The sequence below is a fragment of the Salvia splendens genome, chromosome 19 (assembly GCF_004379255.2).
Source record: "Salvia splendens isolate huo1 chromosome 19, SspV2, whole genome shotgun sequence".
Lineage (NCBI taxonomy): Eukaryota > Viridiplantae > Streptophyta > Magnoliopsida > Lamiales > Lamiaceae > Salvia > Salvia splendens.
This window is the reverse complement of record NC_056050.1, coordinates 17,975,489-17,994,152: the sequence shown is the minus strand read 5'-3', so window position 1 is coordinate 17,994,152 and position 18,664 is coordinate 17,975,489. Positions and strand designations below refer to the sequence as shown.

Genomic DNA, 18,664 nt, shown 5'->3' with positions numbered 1-18,664 from the left:
GACACATGATGCACATGTTCAATCATGGGAACACCATAACCATTCCCGAAAGCCCTCGTATTGATGCTAACAATTTTGAACTGCGAATGCCCTTATTCAAAGGGTTGAGCAACCGCCACTACACCAAGTTCGTGGAGATTGCGAACACTTTAAAGTTGAATGGCGTCGACGACAACGCCATTAGAGTAAGACTCTTTCCATTCTCGTTAATTGATTCTGCTAAAGAGTAGTTTGAGTGTTTTCCAGTAGAGCAAGTCTGAATGTGGAACGATATAGTAGCGGCCTTCTTAGACAAGTACTATTCGTCGGGAACCATCTTCAAGCTCAAGAGTGAGATCTTTCAATTTATACAAGGCCATGATGAACCACTCTATGAGGCCGTTGCACGCTTCAAGGGCCTCCTTCACAAATGCCCCAACCATGGTTTTTCCGTGGATCATCAGGTAGGCATTCTATATAATGGTTTTACTAACAAAATTGCTGCCATGTTGGATTCAGGAGCGAATGGAGGATTTCTACGGAAGAGCGGACAAGAGGCCATGTTAGTCATCGAGGAGTTTGCCGCCAATAGTAGAGGATGGTCAAAGGAAAGCCACAACTCGATGAGAGTGGCAGCCGTAGAGGAAGGCGAGGAGAGCTCCTTTGCTAAGGAGCTGGGAGAGCTTAGAGTAGAGTGGACCAAATGGACACATCAAGGAGAGAGGATCCAGTTGCACCGACCACAATCATTCCAGTCACCAAACCTGACATACCTCCTACTCCGACTGAGGATGTCAACTATGTCCAAAATGGGGGCGGTCCCAATAGGCCATACAACAACAATTATCGCCCTAATCGGGAGGGGCGGTAATTTCAATAATTATAATGGAAACCGTCCTCATCCTAACCTTTCATATTCTAACAATAACTTTTTGCAGCCTCCTACAGGGTTTAATGTGAGTAAAGGTGGAGTAGTTGAGCCAATCAATAAGGAGGAGAAGCACGAGCAAGAGAACCTCAAGATTTTGGGAGTATTAGTGGAGGACAGAAAAGCCAACAAAACCAAAATTGGGGTCGTAGAGGAGAGATTAAACAACCTCGAGGCAGGGATGAACACTATTGCCTCCACCATCTCGATTATCAAGAATCAAATGGACCAAGTCTAAAAGAAGGCGGAGGAGGAAAGAGCCAAAGCAGCAGCACGGGTCGCTGAAACAAATAAGAAATGGGTGGAAAAGAAGCCGAGGGATGAAGTCAGTACCTCCGGGATGAAATTTGGGGACTGTGCATTTCCTAGCGGGCCGCTGACTGAGAGTCAGAAACAACGGAATCCAATCAGCCTCTGCAGCATAATGGGATTGTTCTCCCTTTTCAGCCAAAGAGGAAGTTTATGCTTGAAGAACAATTCAAGCATTATGTTTTGTAAAGTCCACACTAATCTTCCTCTTCTTGAAACGTTGCAGGAAATCCCTAGGTACGCAAAACTCCTAAGGGAGGCGGTGATGAAGAAACAAAAGCTCAAGAAGGCCGACCTCAAACTGCCTTTGCATTGCAGTGAGATCATACAAAAGGAGAGGGCCGAGAAGCAGAGAGACCCCGGCCAATTCATAATTAGGTGTTCAATTGGAAAATGTAAAGTGGATAGAGCTCTCTGCGACTTGGGGGCAAGCATAAATATCATACCCTTAAAGTATTACGAGAAGCTCAACATCGGACCACTCAAGACATCATAAATAATCCTAAGGTTGGCCGATAATTCTACAATCAAAACGGTAGGAGTGGTCGAAGATGTGTTGGTAAAGGTAGATGATTTCATTTCTCCTGCGAACTTCTTATTTCTTGATATGAAAGTCGATAAACAAATACCACTAATCCTTGGCAGAGATTTTCTAGCAACTTGCAAAGCTCTTATTGATGTAGGTAGAGGCGAAATCACTATAAGTGACAATCACAACAAATCCACCTACCACATCGAAAATGTGATGCTCAAGGATGAGGAGATGAGAAGAAGCTTAGTAGAAGGTAGACAATTTGTGTCTGTTTTCCCTATGTTCAATATCGGGTACTGACCATTAGCTATACTATATATACTCTGTATACGTGCAGGTTTATTTAGTGCTAATAAAAAGTGCATCATGCACAAGGAGGATTGGGTGCCTCCCGCCCACTTAGGCAAATGACGAACCATCTTCCACGTGGTGATATGTCTGAATGGTTTGTGATGCGTTGTTTGGAAGGCCAACATGGCCCCCGTCATGATATCGGCTTCAATCATGCCGTTCACGGCCATCCTCATGTCCTCAGAGGTAAAATCTATGAAACTTTTGGATTTCCTTGCTTGCTCTATTAAAAGCATTGTGCAACATACTTGCATTGCGATCTATAGTTCCAGCCGATGGCTTTTTGTCGTAGATGTCAACCATGCGATCCCAAAACCTCTTTTCAATTTGATTGGTGCCGATAATCGAATCTTCTGAATGTGGATGGGGAGTCAGCATAGACCTCGAACAACAAGTCCATCTCGGCTGGGGAGTACAGAATGCCGACATTGATTTTCTGGTAAATCGTCCAAATCGAGTCATGTTCGGGCGTCCACCCGAAATACCTCCCGGCAGCATTCCACATGTCACCCGAGTAAGAGCAGTAGCCCCCCGGAGGCGCCGAGTATGGTGTATTTGGCGTCGGGGTCGGCATTAGCGTCGTAGAGCTACACCATTGGCTCTAACCGCCGGGGTTGTGGGGGGTTGTTGGTATGCACAATTGAGATAGAGAAGAGTGTTGAAAAATATGAGAGAGAATGAGATTAATGAGTGTTGTTTGATGTGATTTATTCTGGGGTTGTAATGGGAGGTATTTATAGACGGAATGTGATGGTTCGAAGTAAAAAATGAAAAAAAAAATTAAAAGTGGAACTTTTTTATTAATTAAATCTGATTTTTTTGATATTCTTATTAAAATAAAATTAAATTAAAATGACTATCATAGACTCCCACTCGCAGGGGAAAGGGGGCGAGTGGGCGTCACGCCCCGCCAACGGCCAGCCCACGTGGGCTAGGAGTGTGGAGTCGTGCCAGCGAACGAAACTCGTCTGGACGAGCATGGTCGTACCATCGGCACGAGTGCAACGGCGAGCTGCCGTGCCGATGGCACGAGTATGCACTTCCAGAAGGAGACCATTGCTAATTCTCTTATAAGTCAATGACTTTGTCCCACATTGAAAGAAAGAGAAAAACATCAAACGATGTGTTTATATAAAAAAAAATCATCCAATACAATTTCTTCCAATTCCATGGCCCAAAGTCCAACATCAAGTTTTGTCATTTTAAAAATTAAAAGGTCCAACTATAAGTATGGCCAATTGATTTTTAAAAGTGAAAATTGATTTGAATAAATGAAGCACCAGACAATTATTACTGAAGATGAAAAATCAACCTTTGAATTTAATATACTCCTTCTAAAAGTGAAAATTGATTTGAATAAATGAAGCACCAGACAATTATTACTGAAGATGAAAAATCAACCTTTGAATTTAATATACTCCTTCCGTCCCAACTAAGTTGAGACATAACTTTTGGGCACGGAGATTAAGAAACTTGGGTGAAAAGTAGGAGAGAGGAATAAAGTTGAAAAGATAAAGAGAGAGTATAGTAGATAGTTGAATAAAGCAAGAGTGATTGGATGTTTTGATTTTTATTAAAAAAGGAAATGACTCAACTTGTTGGGACATCCCAAAGAGGAATACGACTCAACTTAGTTGGGACGGAGGGAGTATATTTTATGCATTGTATAATTTTAGTTAAAAATAAATAGCGATTTGAACCGGAACCGGTAATTTTGAACCGACAAAGAAACTGTTAGTTTCGGGCCTGAATTGGAACCGCTCAGACAGAATCCGAGCTTGATAAACATATTGACACCGTTCTCATCAATGTCCACTTTCAAGCTGCATAAGCATTTTTTATCAAGTGTATCCGACATCCAATGATTTAACATGAATATGCTTCAATCTTGAGTGAAAACTCAAATTTTTATTGGATTGCGCTTTGACTTTTGAAGTAAAACACATACTCCCTTCTTCCCCCATTATGTGTTCCAGATTTTTATTTTGGGATGTCCCTTATTAATTGTCTCATTTCATGTTCACTATATTTTATAATGGACCCCACATATCACTAACTTACTTATCTCGTATTTTTGTTATAAAACTAATAAAGGTAAGACCTGCAATCCATTAACCGTTTCAACTCACTTTCTTCTATATTTTTTAAAACCCGTGTCACATATAATGGAGGATAGGGGGAGTACTTCTTTTGCCTCTAGTTCAACTTGTAGAAACTTCTTCAACTATAATACTCTCTACTTTCTGAGACTTTGGAGATGACAAGAGTTTTTATGCCAAATTAGTAAATTATGTGAGAGATAGAAAGAAAGTCATTAAAGTATTGTTATTTTGAGAATGGTCTCAGCTTATGAGAGAGAAATATTTATTATAAAAGATATATAACTATTTTTGTGGGACGGACCGAAATAGAAAAAAAATAAGCTTTATAAGTAACTGTTGCACGCTTTCGTCACATCTATGTACTAAGCTTCTATTGTGGATAATGTCATGCATTTTTTAATATTCAATAGCCACGAGATAGCTCCTCCTGAAAGTCTCATCAACTATATGGACATGGGCTTCCTAGAATCCAAGTCACCAGCCATGTTTGTATCCGTATATCCATCTACTACGATATGATAGTCGCCACACTGCAGACAATACCTAGAAGTACTTCTCAGGTTCCGAATATCAATTCCACTGCTTCCCTTTTCATGTGTTTGATCTACTAACAACACTAACTGTGTGAAACATTTGCTTTTCGACAGGAGATTTTTTGTAGTTTTGTTTGCAGGTTAAATGAAGAGAGAATATAGTAAGAGATCGAAAAAAGTAGAGATGATATTTTTTTATTTTAGAAAATGTGTTACTTTTAGAGGAACAATCCAAAACATAACAAGATGTCATTTTTAATGGGATAGAGGAAGTGTATTATAGCATTCATTAGACTACCCACTGCACACGCATTTTGATGAGCTGAGCTTCATATGACATGAATTTTGGGGAGCTGAGCTTCATATGACATGATAGTGGAGCGGTGACTGTCTTTGAATTGCTCATATTGAATCTTTTTAGAATTTTCTCAATGCATAAGGAGATAATAGAGAAAAGTATAGTATTGTCCATACATTAGTTTGATATTGTTTATTTTGAGTAGAGCTACTAAGCCCGCATGAATTTATTTTTTGTCACACTCAAAGGGCCTCAAGCTAACTAAAGTTGAACAACACTTTTATATAGTTTTCAACTTCCTTCACACATCTTATGTGGAATGAATTTGTAACCCAACAAAAAGTAATTATAACAAGAGATAAAATTGATTCACTGTTGGATCGTAGGAAATAATTTGAGAATACAAGAGAAAATCAATTTAAAATATTTTGATTGCTGGAGACGTGGATGCAATTAATTTACGTGGAATTTGGTGTTCCTAACTGAGTCTTATTCATACTCTTACTCTAAATAACAGAATTCTATTACTATATCAAAAGAACTAGATTATACTCCCTCCATCCACGAAATAATGTCCATATTTCCTATTACTATAAGGGCGTGTTCACTACGTAAGAATTGGGCAACTCTTGGCCCAATTAGGTGAATTATGGTTGTTCACCTTTCACTAATTAATTGTTGGGAGCCTTACAATTGGGGTCGGCCCGCATAGGTAAGATTTGTTTGTGCATTGAACAGTGCACCAATAAATGAACTTGGTTTTACACATTTGCCCCACTTTTTCACATTTCCGTCTTTTTACTTGGAGGGATAAATTTGTCAATCCATAATTCTATTAGGTCAAAATCTTTATTTGGGGTAAATATTTGGGCAATTCTAGGATACTAAATAATGGGGAAAAGAATTATATATGTTGATAATTATGGCTCAGTTCTTGAAAATTTTAATTCTTCCAAATGTTAGAAATGTAAAACTCCTATAGTTAAACATCATAAAACAAATATATAAAGTGTAATCCACATTGCACTAACTTTTTCAACTCACTTTCCTTCACATCTCTTAAAACCTGCACTAAGTCAAAATGAGACTTTAAATCGTGGATGAAGATAGCATAAGGAATAAGGATAGAATATTTTTGCTCACAAATAAATTTTAAAACCCGAAAACAAATGTAGAGAATATGTGAGATCCTGCATGTTTCTTGTATTATATTTGATGAAGATCACATGCCACTGAAATTTCGGACCCATCTCCATTTTCACTAATATTGTCTTCTAATATTGGTGGGAAACTACATTTCCAACAAACAAAACTTCTGCATTCATCCTTCCATTCTCTATTTTCACTAATATTACCTTCTAATATTGGTGGAAAACTACATTAACCTCCCCATCCCTTCAATTCCATTCTCTCCGCAACCATGCCTCGCTCCAAACTCCTCGAAATCAACCTCATCTCCGCTCACGATCTCCCCCCTCTCGCCGCCACGCTCCGCACATTCACCGTCGCCTACGTCTCCCCCGATCACAAGCTCACCACCAAAACCGACCACCACGGCCACACCAACCCCTCCTGGAACTACAAGATGCTCTTCCATGTCCCCAAAAACTTCCTCAACCAACCCTCCGCCTCCCTCACCGTCGAAATCTACAACCTCGCCTGGCTCCGCGGCCTCCCCATCGGCATCGCCCGCCTCCACTTCCCCACCCTCTCCCCTCCCCTCACCCAAAACAGCGGCTACCGCAGCCTAACCCTCCAGATCTCCCAGCCCTCGGGCAACCTGAAGGGAACGCTGAGCCTCGGCATCCAGCTCATCGATATGGACGAAGACATCGGCCTCTCGTCCCTCCGAATTACCGACGAAAATTCCGTTGCTAACGAAAAGGCCAATATTAGCGACAGAATAGCAATATCCGTCGCTGATACGGATGAGAGGAGGCCGAGGCGGAAGAAGGGGACATACGACAGAGACGGTGTGGAATACGGGAGTTCGATATTGGAGAACTGGACGGAGGGGGGAGAGGGGATACCGGAAAATGAGGAGGGGAAGGAAATGGCGATTGAACAGCGGTGGAAGAGGAAAAATGGGCTGTTTAAGTGCTTCTCTAATAAATTCAGATTGAAGAAGAAGGTGGGAAATGTGGATACACTTCATCACAGATCGCAATCAGAAGGGGGTCTGGGAAGGTTTTATGGCTGAATCTTCGACTTCTGGGGATTGTTTTCCTTTTAGCCTTCAACTTTTTTTTTTGTCATACGTTTGAATAGATGTTCTATATATATAGTTTTTAAATCAACTTGTGGTTAAATAGTGGAATTAAGTCAGCTGGTCTGATTTCTTTGAATTAAATTCATCGCCATATTAATTGCCATTTGTAATAAAAATAATTCAAAAAAATGAAATAAATTTTCCTATAATATATGTTAAGGGATGATTTCCCTTAACAAGATTCCGGCATTGCGATTGCGATCGGTGGAGAGATAAAAGGTAGCCATGGGAGCTTTGCATGTCGATCAAACCAAGAACAATACAAAATTGAAATAAAGCGTGAAAATAAAATAAGAATAATTGTATATCTTCAATGATTCCTTCAAAAGATAACAAAGACTCCTATTTATAATACTCATTCCCTAATACCCTAACTTAGTGACCAAGAAAATAATCATAAGCATATATGGAAAGATATGGAAAATAATTGATAGACAAATTAATAGAGATAGGAAGATATCTCGTATCAACTCCCCCACGGTTAAAATCCACCTTGTCCTCAAGGTGGGAACACGAAAAGCAAAGAACAGAGTCGTTGATAACATAAGCTTGACGAGATCTATCTCCTCCTGGATCAAACGCACACCGAACAGCTGAGCGCCTGCCTTCATTATCTCCATCAAAAATCACCAAGGCGGGCTCGTGATAATTAAACGCTAAAACAGGGATCTTGTCAATGCGACCACGAATGCTCGAACAACGCGTGTCCATCCGGGGAGGGATCAACCGTGCATCTGCGTCAAGCAATGCTGAACGATAATTCATACTTGCAACATTACTGATATGCAAATCCACATAGAAACCATCTTTTTTCTCTTTTAACAAAGAAGAGTTCATCATCTTCCTCAACTTCAAAATATCCAACCTATCATGCATATTTCCTTGAAGCAAAACCTTGAAATCTCTTTCGATAACAGGCAAGAAAGCATCAGAGCCGCACAATGGATATATTTCCTCAAAAGATGGGACTTGTCGATTGTCGAGGCTTGCATCCCTATCCTCCTCAACTCTATGATTATCACAAAGCAGAGCAATGGAAGAAGGACGAGATACACCAGACGCATCATGATCAAGTGCATCCATTTCTGTCTCAAAGCTAGAGTCCATTGAAACGCAATCGAAATATTTGGGATGATCACATGAATATTCAACTTGAGCATCTCAAATCAAAGAATCTGAAATTGCACCTTCTTGCTCCCTCATTCGATGCTTACTTCCATACACATAACTATAAATCCCTTCTTCACTTTCAAATTTAGTAACAGCCACGGACTGCATAGAAGCAAATATGGATGGAGTAGATTCTGGTCTCCACGAAGGGATGTAAGCCGCAGGTATCTCCGTTTGAGTTTGATTGTAACAATCCTGCCACTGTTGTTGATCATAAGCGTGGTGTTCTTGATGCACGCGATAGTCCCAGGTAGGGAGTCCGTGACTCGGCGCCCCGTAGGTTGGGGTTGGGTCCAGCTGCAGTTGCGGAACGTGGTAGGACTGATTGTGGGCCGGACAACCATAAAAGGCTCGCTGCGCAGGTAGATCCCAACAACAAGGCGGGCTCGGCGGCGGCTGATTTTTCTTCTGGTGGTGGTATGGCAGCGGATATTGGTCCTACGACATGAACCCTGATTGTTGGCGGTAGCCGGGAGGGTCCTAGCTTGTTTGACGTCACTTCTGGACCGGCTGCGTGTGGGGCTGATGTTGTTGCCACCGCCAATCCCGCATCTCCGGTTGCTGCGGTTGCTGCCATTGCAAAGCATCGAGTGGAGGAGCAGGCGGTTAGTATGGTTGTTGCAGCTGCAAATATTGTTGGGGCAGCTGTGCGGCGTGCAGCTGCTGAAACGTGGTGGCCGGTTGGTACGACGAAAATGGTGACTGGTAGGGCAGTTGAGCGGTGGTGTACAGCGTGGTCGCGTAGGGTGGATTAGGTTCGGGCCGGCGTGGAGGGTGCGTGATTGCTGCCCTGCGCTTAAGCCCATCCAATCGGGTCTCAAATTGGGAGAACTTAGCAAGAATGTACTCCACGACTGCTGGATTTAGTTGCAAGCCATCGGCTGCTTGCGATATCTCCGGCCATGAACGAAGATCGACTTCGGCCATGAGTTCAAGGATGAAAGCACCAATTGTTAAGGGATGATTTCCCATAACAAGATTCTGGCGCGCGATTGCGATCGGCGGAGGGATAAAAGGTAGTCGCGGGAGCTTTGCCCGTCAATCAAACCAAGAACAATACAGAATTGAAATATAGAATAAAAATAAAATAAGAATAATTGTATTTCTTCAATGATTCCTTCAAAAGATAACTGATAAGGCTCATTTCATGCATCGGTTTAAGGGTAAAATGTATGCTACTTGATCGGTTTATCGCTCAAAACAAGTGTTAAATGTGCAGAAATGCCACTTGACCAAGGCAGCAAGGCCGAACTGATCAAGCAAGTAGAAAAGGCGATAAAAGGCCAAGAATCGGGGGAGTGATCAAGCAGTTAGGCGGGGACCGCTGGCTTCTAGAAGAAGAACACGTGAGGAAATGAATTGTATATGGCGCACCATTTTGTTATCAAGGATGACGTTCTAGAAGGGGACACGTGCTAGCTTATGAGACCCAAGGACGGAGCTGAGTCAGGAATCTGTTACTTAAAAGCATCGTCGTTCTAGAAGGAAGGGCACGTAGCAATCAATGAGTCGCTCATTCTCAGCATGATCGAATATTCCCTGTCAAGATCGTTATCCAGCTGGAGGCCGAATCGAGCTTATAAATAGAGGGTGTGCCATCACAAAGGGGGAGAACACTTTACTTTCCGTCTAGTTTAGCTTAGCTTAGTTATCTAGCGTAGTTCAGCTCTCTAGCTTAGTTTAGTTCAGTTCTCTAGCTTAGCTTAGATAGCTTAGTTAAAAGGGCAACCGAAGGGAGCGCTGCAGGATACTCATTTCTGTTAGCGTTATCTTAAGTTTCCCGCTGAGATTCTTCTCAGTTCTTACCGCTTTCTTAGCTTCTGAAGTGTTAGCTTAGTTTAAATTTCACGATGTACTCAGTTTTTAGTTTAATCGAAGTTATTTTCGTTTACATTCTCGCATTTACTTTTCTGCTGTTAACTGCAATTCACTTGACCCAGTAGTCAAAGTTCCATTGACCAAGCTAGCTATTTATATACAGAGAGACTAACGCTCATTGGAGAATCCAGGAAGCCGGAGTTGTCACCACTCGTTACAGAGCCGCATTAGAAGCAGCAGCAGCCACCGAGCAAAATACACAACCTCACCCACCTGAACAAGCAGAAGCAAAGATGGTCCTTGTCCCTGACGACTCGGGAATCGTCTCTCTACACGCTAATGATGAGAGAGAGCCACACATGCCATCGCCGCTACTCCTGGGATGCGGACCATCGCAATCAAATCAGGAGTACTGGCCTTTTTGTCCCACTTCTACGGCCTTTCGAAGGAGTGTCCGTATGCTTTTCTGGAGGAATTCTACCGATACTGTGATATTCAGCCCGTGCCAGCTGGATCCACATCCGAAGATTACAGGCTTAAGACTATTCCATTCGTTTTGAAGGGGGACGCGGGTGTCTGGCTGTCTAGGTTGCCAGAAGGATCCGTCAGCACTAGGGCCGAATTCCGCATGATATTCCTCGATCGTTTCTTTCCAGCATCAAAGACGAGTGCCCTCAAACGGGAGATTACTGAAGCCAGACAGGAGTACGATGAGCCCCTCGGTCAATACTGGGACAAATTCCAAGGGCTGCTTCAAGCATGCCCTAACCACAAGCTGGGAGAGAATGAGATCTACTCGATCTTCTATGGCGGACTCACGGTGGACAGCAAGAACGACCTCAACCTCGCAGCACAAGGGGACTTCTCGAAAACCGCATTTAGCCAAGCCAAGAATATTTTAGAGAGGCTGATTGAGGCTAAGCGGTCGTACGAAACATCTCGAGGGCAGTTCAGGAGAAGAGCAGTGCACGCAGCAGAGGCGCGCAACGATGAAAAGCTAGAGGCTCGATTCGAGCAGATGGAGAAGAAACTGCTGGAAGTAGTAGAAAAAACAAGGCCGCCTCCACCACCTGCAGCGAAGGAGACACAGTATGTGCCGCAGCCGCCACCGCCAGAAGAGCATCACTACTATTACTGCGAGTTTCCCCCTGAGGTAAAGCAAGTAAATGCCATGGGCCACTGGAACGCAAATGGCAACTGGATCTAGGGGAAGCAAAGGGATTGTCCATGGAGGGACCACCCCAACTTCAGGTGGGCTGATCAGAATCAAAGCCAACCACAACTAACCGCGACACAACAGGTACAGCCCTCTGACGGGCAATCCAACTAGCTAGCTCGAATCTTGGATAGGCCAAACACTGGAGGGAATAGAATGCAGGGAGGTCAGGCAGGTTGGTCAAGTGGACCTCAAGGGAACTGGTCAAGTGGAGGACAGCCTAACTGGTCAAACCGACAACAGGAAGGAGACTGGGGGTACCAGCATCAAATCCCTCAGTTTAGCAATCAAGGAAGGCAGCCAAACAATCAACTGGTGAATTATGTTCCGCAATACCAAAGAGGGAGCTCACAGTATTTCCAAGGGAACCAGCAAAGTCATTTCCAGAATCAGCAGAACAGTATGGATCGACTGGCTACTACCAGCAAGGCCATGAGGAGGCTGATTTAATAAGAGGTATAACATGCAGCAAAATGAAGGCCCAGGAGATGCGATGATCCCGCATCAGCCCCAAGATGCAATGAGAGAAATACAAGAGACTCAGAAAGAACAGAGGGCTGCACTCGAGATGCTTACAAAATAGTTATCTCAGGTAGCCATGTCTTTGGGCAAATTGAGAGGGAATGAAGGAAAGATTCTAGCTACAGTGCAACCATCTGCGGGGCGAGAGAATGTCAACACAGTCTCTCTGAAATCAGAAGGAGTTTATCAAAGCTCAACTGAAAGTTTTCCAGCACCCAGGACCAGTCATAATAAAAACTTTGAATCCAGCGCCCTTGATCAAGTAACAGCGGAAGAAGAGTCTAACATCCGTGAACAGGTTGCTAAAAGAGAATGAGGGTCGAAGCAGAAAAAGTGACCGGTATGATCCAACCTGGTGATCTTCCCCCCAAGAGAACTGACCCAGGGGTATTTACGCTCCCAATTTCCATCAGAGACGTTCAAATGGAGCACACAATGTGCGACCTAGGGGCTTCCATCAATATTATGCCATATTCTATATACAAGAACCTTGAGAATGCTAAGCTCGTCAAAACCAATATGGAAATACAGCTAGCAGACGGGTCTTGCATTTACCCCGAGGGAGTTCTGGAAGATGAAATCGTCAAGGTGAACAGATTTATGTATCCCGCCGACTTTTTTGTTATAAAAATGACAGAACCAGGAGCGTAGGAGTCTATTGGAATCCTTTTGGGGAGACCTTTCCTATCCACCGCCAACACAGTCATTAACGCCCGCCAAGGGACGATGAAGCTGAGTTTTAATGGAGAACAGCTTACCTTCGAAATTGATAAAGCTGTGAGGAAGCCACGGGACAGCGAGAGCATTCAAACAGTAGACGCTATCAGCCCTCGGAAATAAAAGTATCCGGAAAAGAAATCTTTAAAATAACCACCCTTTGGTTCCGCTGAAGGTGAACAGCTCAAGATAGAGGCAGCGGAATGGTTTGATACGGCGATGACTGGAGAAATGGACAATCAGGCCATTAGAAGGGCAATTATGGAATTTTGTCAGCCGTCACAACCAGCCGGGTCAAGAGAGAATACCCAACTAAGAAGGGTCGGGAAACCACCTGACCAAGCAGTCCCATTGAAAGGAATGCTGAAGGAAGATCCCTCGCCTACAAGGCAACTACTTTCCGTACCAGCATCGCCGATGACTCTCAATAGCCTTACCAGCCAGGCTAATCAAAAACCAGTCAAATCAAACCTGCAAGAACAAGGAGGGCTGATGATAGAAGAACTGAGGCTGAGTCAAGGGGTAGTCAATCGGAAAACGCATGCCTTGATAGAAATTTATCCGGAGCTGTATATGCATCCCATTCTTAAAAAAAGGGGGGCGTCCCACGTTGATCGACAACGCAGATTTAGCCCCGCCCTGAGATTGGAAGAGTTCATGGTGGGGGAGGAAGAGTTACTCTTCCAGTGTCAACCGAAACTGACACCCACGAGGCGGAATTCGAACTGGGCAGACCCTCGAACAATCAATGCATTGCACACGCTGGCAGTAAAACTCCCATGCTCTACCGACCAGGAAGGGGTCCGAACCTTTTTTGGACGCGCCGGAATCTATAAGAGATTCATCAAGAATTTCACAAAGATAGCCCAACCTCTGACGAAGCTTTTCCAGAACGATATAAAGATTGAATTCTTTGATGCCTGCAAGACCACGTTCACATTTCTAAAGTACCGATTTGTAAGTTCTCCGATTATACGCGTCCCCGACTTGAATCACCCTTTTGAATTGATGTGCAATGCTAGCAACTATGTTGTGAGGGCAGTGTTGTGTCTGAAAATCAGAGGAAAAAGTTACGCCATCTTCTACGCCTCTAAAATCCTAAATCAGGCACAAAGAAACTATGATGTGACCGAAAAGGAGATGCTATCGGTAGTGTTCGCATTTGAGACGTTCAGGTCGTACCTGCTGGGGTCCAAAGTGATGGTCTATATAGACCATACGGCTATCAAATATCTCTTGGCAAAAAAAGAATCAAAGTCACGGTTCATCAGATGGGTGTTTCTTCTACAGGAATTTGACTGGGAAGAAGTGGATAAGAAAGGATGTGAGAATAGAGAGGCGGATCACCTGAGCCAAATTCTACAACAAGATAACGGTGAAGCCGTGCCAGAGGTTTTCCATAAAAAAGCACCTGCACCTGACCCAGTCAACACCCGAAAGACAATTGATCTACCAGGAAGGGAAAATTGATCAAGCCAAACAAGGAAGCAGATGACGGAAAGAGCCATTATTTGCAGATATGGCCGACTACTTGGTGACGAGCAAGTTGACAGAAAAGGACGGAATGGAGGCGTTTGTAGTGGACGACATTCCACTACTAATGCCTAGCTCGCGCCAGTGAACAGGTAGAAGGAGTGATCGGGTACTAATGGGTAGTCTGCTTGATCAAGCAATAAATTCTAAATCTCTTAATCTGATCAAGTGACATCCCAGGGGAACCCGATCAAATCCTTGTTAGTGTAATTAGTTTTTTTTAGTGTGTTAAGTTTTATTTTCTTAGTTAATCAAAGATCGGACGGAACAAAGGAAACTGATCAAGTGGAACTCATTGAGATTTCATCTGGAATTAAAATATCCACTTGATTAGTGCAATTTAAATTTAATCAGTAGTACAGTGATTGAGTTGACAGAGGCAGGTGATGATAAGACATGTCCAGTACTTAGATAGGTGTCAGGCGGCGCCAACTGTCACAATGAAGAGACGTCTTGGAGAGAAGGAGGAAGCGTATTGGAGAAGCTTTGCCACCTGGCACTCTAAAAAGCTTTGCCACCTGGCACTCAAACGGGAAAGAATCTCATCAGTCGGGGTTGCAGTATAAAAAGGGTCTTTCGGATCTCACTTTCTATTAACTACTTTCAGAACCTTTGTGCTATCCTCTTCTACTTCTTTCCGAATTCAAATCACCCGCAGTCATAATCAGAGAGAAATGCAGGGCAATCAACTCGAGACTTCCAATATTTCCTCATTTTCTTCAGGAACCGGTATCAACAGTAATAATCAACGATCCTTGTCGCCACCTAGCCCACCAGCCACCAGAACCCCGTTATTTCCTCCTAGATTCGTCGACCCGCTCCAATATGTGGACCCGGCTGACATAAGGCATGTGGACTCCGTACTCAGAAGTTTTCCCACCGGCGCTGACCCCGTGGAGATTTACGCCGCCCTCAAGGCCTGCCTAGGAATTTCTCGGTCCAAGGACCCCGCTTCGCCACCACCAGCAGAAGGGCTGCCTCTTCCCAGTGACCTCCTTCTACGATGAAAGGAGGCAGAATTTAACCTTTCGTCGACTACAAAGGATGACTCCATCCCGAGAAGGACGCGCCGCCAGACGATGAACCAGCTGCTTCTTGAAGCTGAGGGTTCAAGACAGCAAGTGGATGGGAAGAGACAAGCGTACCAAGGGACCAGAGCAGTCATAGAAGCAAGACTGTGGAGGGCAACCAGGTGAGAGCAGAGGAAGGGAACAAGAGGAAGGGGGAAGAAAGTATCCTTCCTCCCCCTGATAAGGGCCACCGTACCAATCCAAGTTATGGGGCTTACGAACGCTGCCAGCATGCTTCTCCCCACGAAGGAGAAAAAGAATAAAAATACCAAGGAGGAGGAGCTCCGATAAACGAGAAGCCTTAGAGGCAATAAGGAAGGCCTGTGTAATGAAGGCAATAAGGAAGGCGTGCAACATCCCATGATTCAACCATCTAGAAGGCAGTAGTATTACCCTTAACTCTGTTTTTTGTGTAAGTTGTGTTTTTGACTTCGTTCTCACACTTAGTCCTGTGTATGGACTAAGTGTGAGAAGTTTATAGAAGTTGTTGTCTGTTTTGCCTATTTGTATGGTTTTTTTTGTTTTTTTTAGTATGCGTTGATCGCTGGCACTGTCTCACACTTAGCCCAGTGTCTGGTCTAAGTGTGAGAAGTTTCCATTGTTTGTTGTGCCGATGCCTGTGCCTAACCCTTTTTTCCACTGCATCCAGTCCCTCGAGGACGAGTTCATATGCAGTGGGGAAGGGGGACGGGTTAGTTACAGTAGAATCATACATGCTAAAATTTTTTAAAAATAACAAATTCCAGTTAGTAATAAAATAGACAATATGCATGAAATTGGATAAATGGAAGACTTGATTACCTTTTGGAAGAGTTAGAAAAGGATTCAGTATGCTCGCATGTAAAAACTTGATTGCAAAAACTTGATCAATTTGGATGACGCAAGTATGATGGAAACGCTCAATTTCTAAACCAACTGTGAAGCCTCTCTATATGTGAGTTATAAGCCAAAAGTAGAACACTTTCTACTATTTTTACAAAAAATATTTTTACGAGAGACTGACTTTTAGTATTGAGATGAAGATTGCACAAGTAGTAAGGACTAAAGGCATTAGGACTTAACCACTTGAGCCGTTTCTTTTCCTTCATTCCACAAACCCACCTCACTAATCAAGGCACCCCTTAGTTAACCACTTTGAGCCCAAACACCCTTACCCATTCTTTGAAGCCTTAAGACCAAATGCAAGTTTCATATCACATGAGAGAAGAGGGTCGAAGAGATGAAGCTTGTCAAGGGAAACAAAAGGGGATAACAATAGAATGATCGAAATAAAGGGTAGTCGGGTTGATCAAGTTAGACAATCGGGTTGATCATATAAAAAATGATGAAAAGGTTTGAGAAAAAGAAAAGGCAGGAAATAGTTGTAACCTGACCCAGAAAATCAAAAATAAACAAATAAAGCCGAAAGTTATAAGGCTAAAGGTCGAAATTTGATCGAGAAGGAGCATCAAGAAGATGAAGAAATAAATATCCCAATTCTGATCCAACGAGTTTAGTCAAATCTTTGGCTTTTCGACTCATGTGATTTTTCTTTAAAAATTTATATTTAAACTTAGAACCCCTAGGACCCTACCTTAATACGTTACTACCCTTGAGCCCCGTTACAACCCAAAACAAAGACCTTAAGGAACTATCTTGTGCAGTCCGATTCAAAGAATTAAATTTATGGCAACACCGAGTGAACAGCCCTAACATCTCTGGTGAGAAATGAGTGACTGAGTGAATCCAACAGTGGTTTTTAAATTGAGCAATCTTGACAAGTTGACACCTTGATCAAGCAAAAGCAAAAGAGAAGGAACACAAGCTACTGGCAAATGGATTAACCTCGACCTCGGGTATGATTGTCGGAAAATTATCCGGTCTAATGCATGCATGTGAATACGTGTTTGTATCTTAAGGTCTTGTTTCTCTTTTCGTTTTTTCTTTTACTTGTGAAATAAATAAGTAAACCATGCCTGAAATTTGTCTTATCTTTTTTTTTTCTTTTTCTTTATACTTGAGGACAAGTATGTTTTAAGTGTGAGCAGTTTGATAAGGCTCATTTCATGCATTGGTTTAAGGGTAAAATGTATGCTACTTGATCGGTTTATCGCGCAAAACAAGTGTTAAATGTGCAGAAATGCCACTTGACCAAGGCAGCAAGGCCGAACTGATCAAGCAAGTACAAAAGGCGATAAAAGGCCGAGAATCGGGGGAGTTGATCAAGGGGGAGTGATCAAGCAGTTAGGCGGAGACCGCTGGCTTCTAGAAGAAGAACACGTGAGGAAATGAGCTGGATACGGCGCACCATTCTGTTATCAAGGACGACGTTCTAGAAAGGGACACGTGCTAGCTTATGAGACGCAAGGACGGAGCTGAGTCAGGAATCTGTTACTTAAAAGCATCGCCGTTCTAGAAGGAAGGGCACGTAGCAATCAATGAGTCGCTCATTCTCAGCATGAGCGAATATTCCCTGTCAAGATCGTTATCCAGCTGGAGGTCGAATCGAGCTTATAAATAGATGGTGCGCCATCACAAAGGGGGAGAACACTTTACTTTCCGTCTAGTTTAGCTTAGCTTAGTTATCCAGCGTAGTTCAGCTCTCTAGCTTAGTTTAGTTCAGTTCTCTAGCTTAGCTTAGATAGCTTAGTTAAAAGGGCGACCGAAGGGAGCGCTGCAGGATACTCATTTCTGTTAGCGTTATCTTAAGTTTCCTGTTGAGATTCTTCTCAGTTCTTTCCGCTTTCTTAGCTTCCGAAGTGTTAGCTTAGTTTAAATTTCACAATGTACTTAGTTTTTAGTTTAATCAAAGTTATTTTCATTTACATTCTCGCATTTACTTTTATGCTGTTAACTGCAATTCACTTGACCCAGTAGTCAAAGTTCCATTGATCAAGCTAGCTATTTAAATTCTGCCTAGAGTAAAGACAATAGTTAAAAACTCTCAAGTTAAAGCGTGGCAGCAGCCAACCCCCCTGTTCACTACTCACACACTCGACACACCAACTTCTCTGTGAGATCGACCCCGAACTTGTCGTTTTACTGTTAAAGTTGTGCAAAATTGGGAGTTTATAAATATTTTCTTGCCTGAGTCGGTTTGAGGATTGATTTGATTAAGTGGCAACGACAATTTGCTAACTGATCCGACCGGTTCGGTTATCTTCCATATAACTTGATCCAATTTCAATCCATCGATCTCGACTTCACCAATAACAAAGACTCATATTTATAATACTAATTCCTTAATACCCTAACTTAGTGACCAAGAAAATAATCATAAGCATATATGGAAAGATATAGAAAATAATTGATAGACAAATTAATAGAGATATGGAGAT

The 18,664-nt window shown here is 42.9% G+C and overlaps 1 protein-coding gene and 1 non-coding gene across 2 annotated transcripts; one reads left to right on the top strand and one right to left on the bottom strand.

Annotated features, from left to right (window-relative positions):
• Nucleotides 1–320: 320 nt before the first annotated feature.
• On the bottom strand, nucleotides 321–427 carry LOC121780480. The gene has a single exon (XR_006046024.1). It is a non-coding gene; the product is annotated as a small nucleolar RNA R71 (small nucleolar RNA).
• Nucleotides 428–6,452: 6,025 nt separating this feature from the next.
• LOC121779109 lies at nucleotides 6,453–7,232 on the top strand. The gene has a single exon (XM_042176451.1). It carries the CDS (start codon nucleotides 6,453–6,455, stop codon nucleotides 7,230–7,232), a length of 780 nt encoding a protein of 259 aa, XP_042032385.1.
• The last annotated feature ends 11,432 nt before the right edge of the window (nucleotides 7,233–18,664 follow it).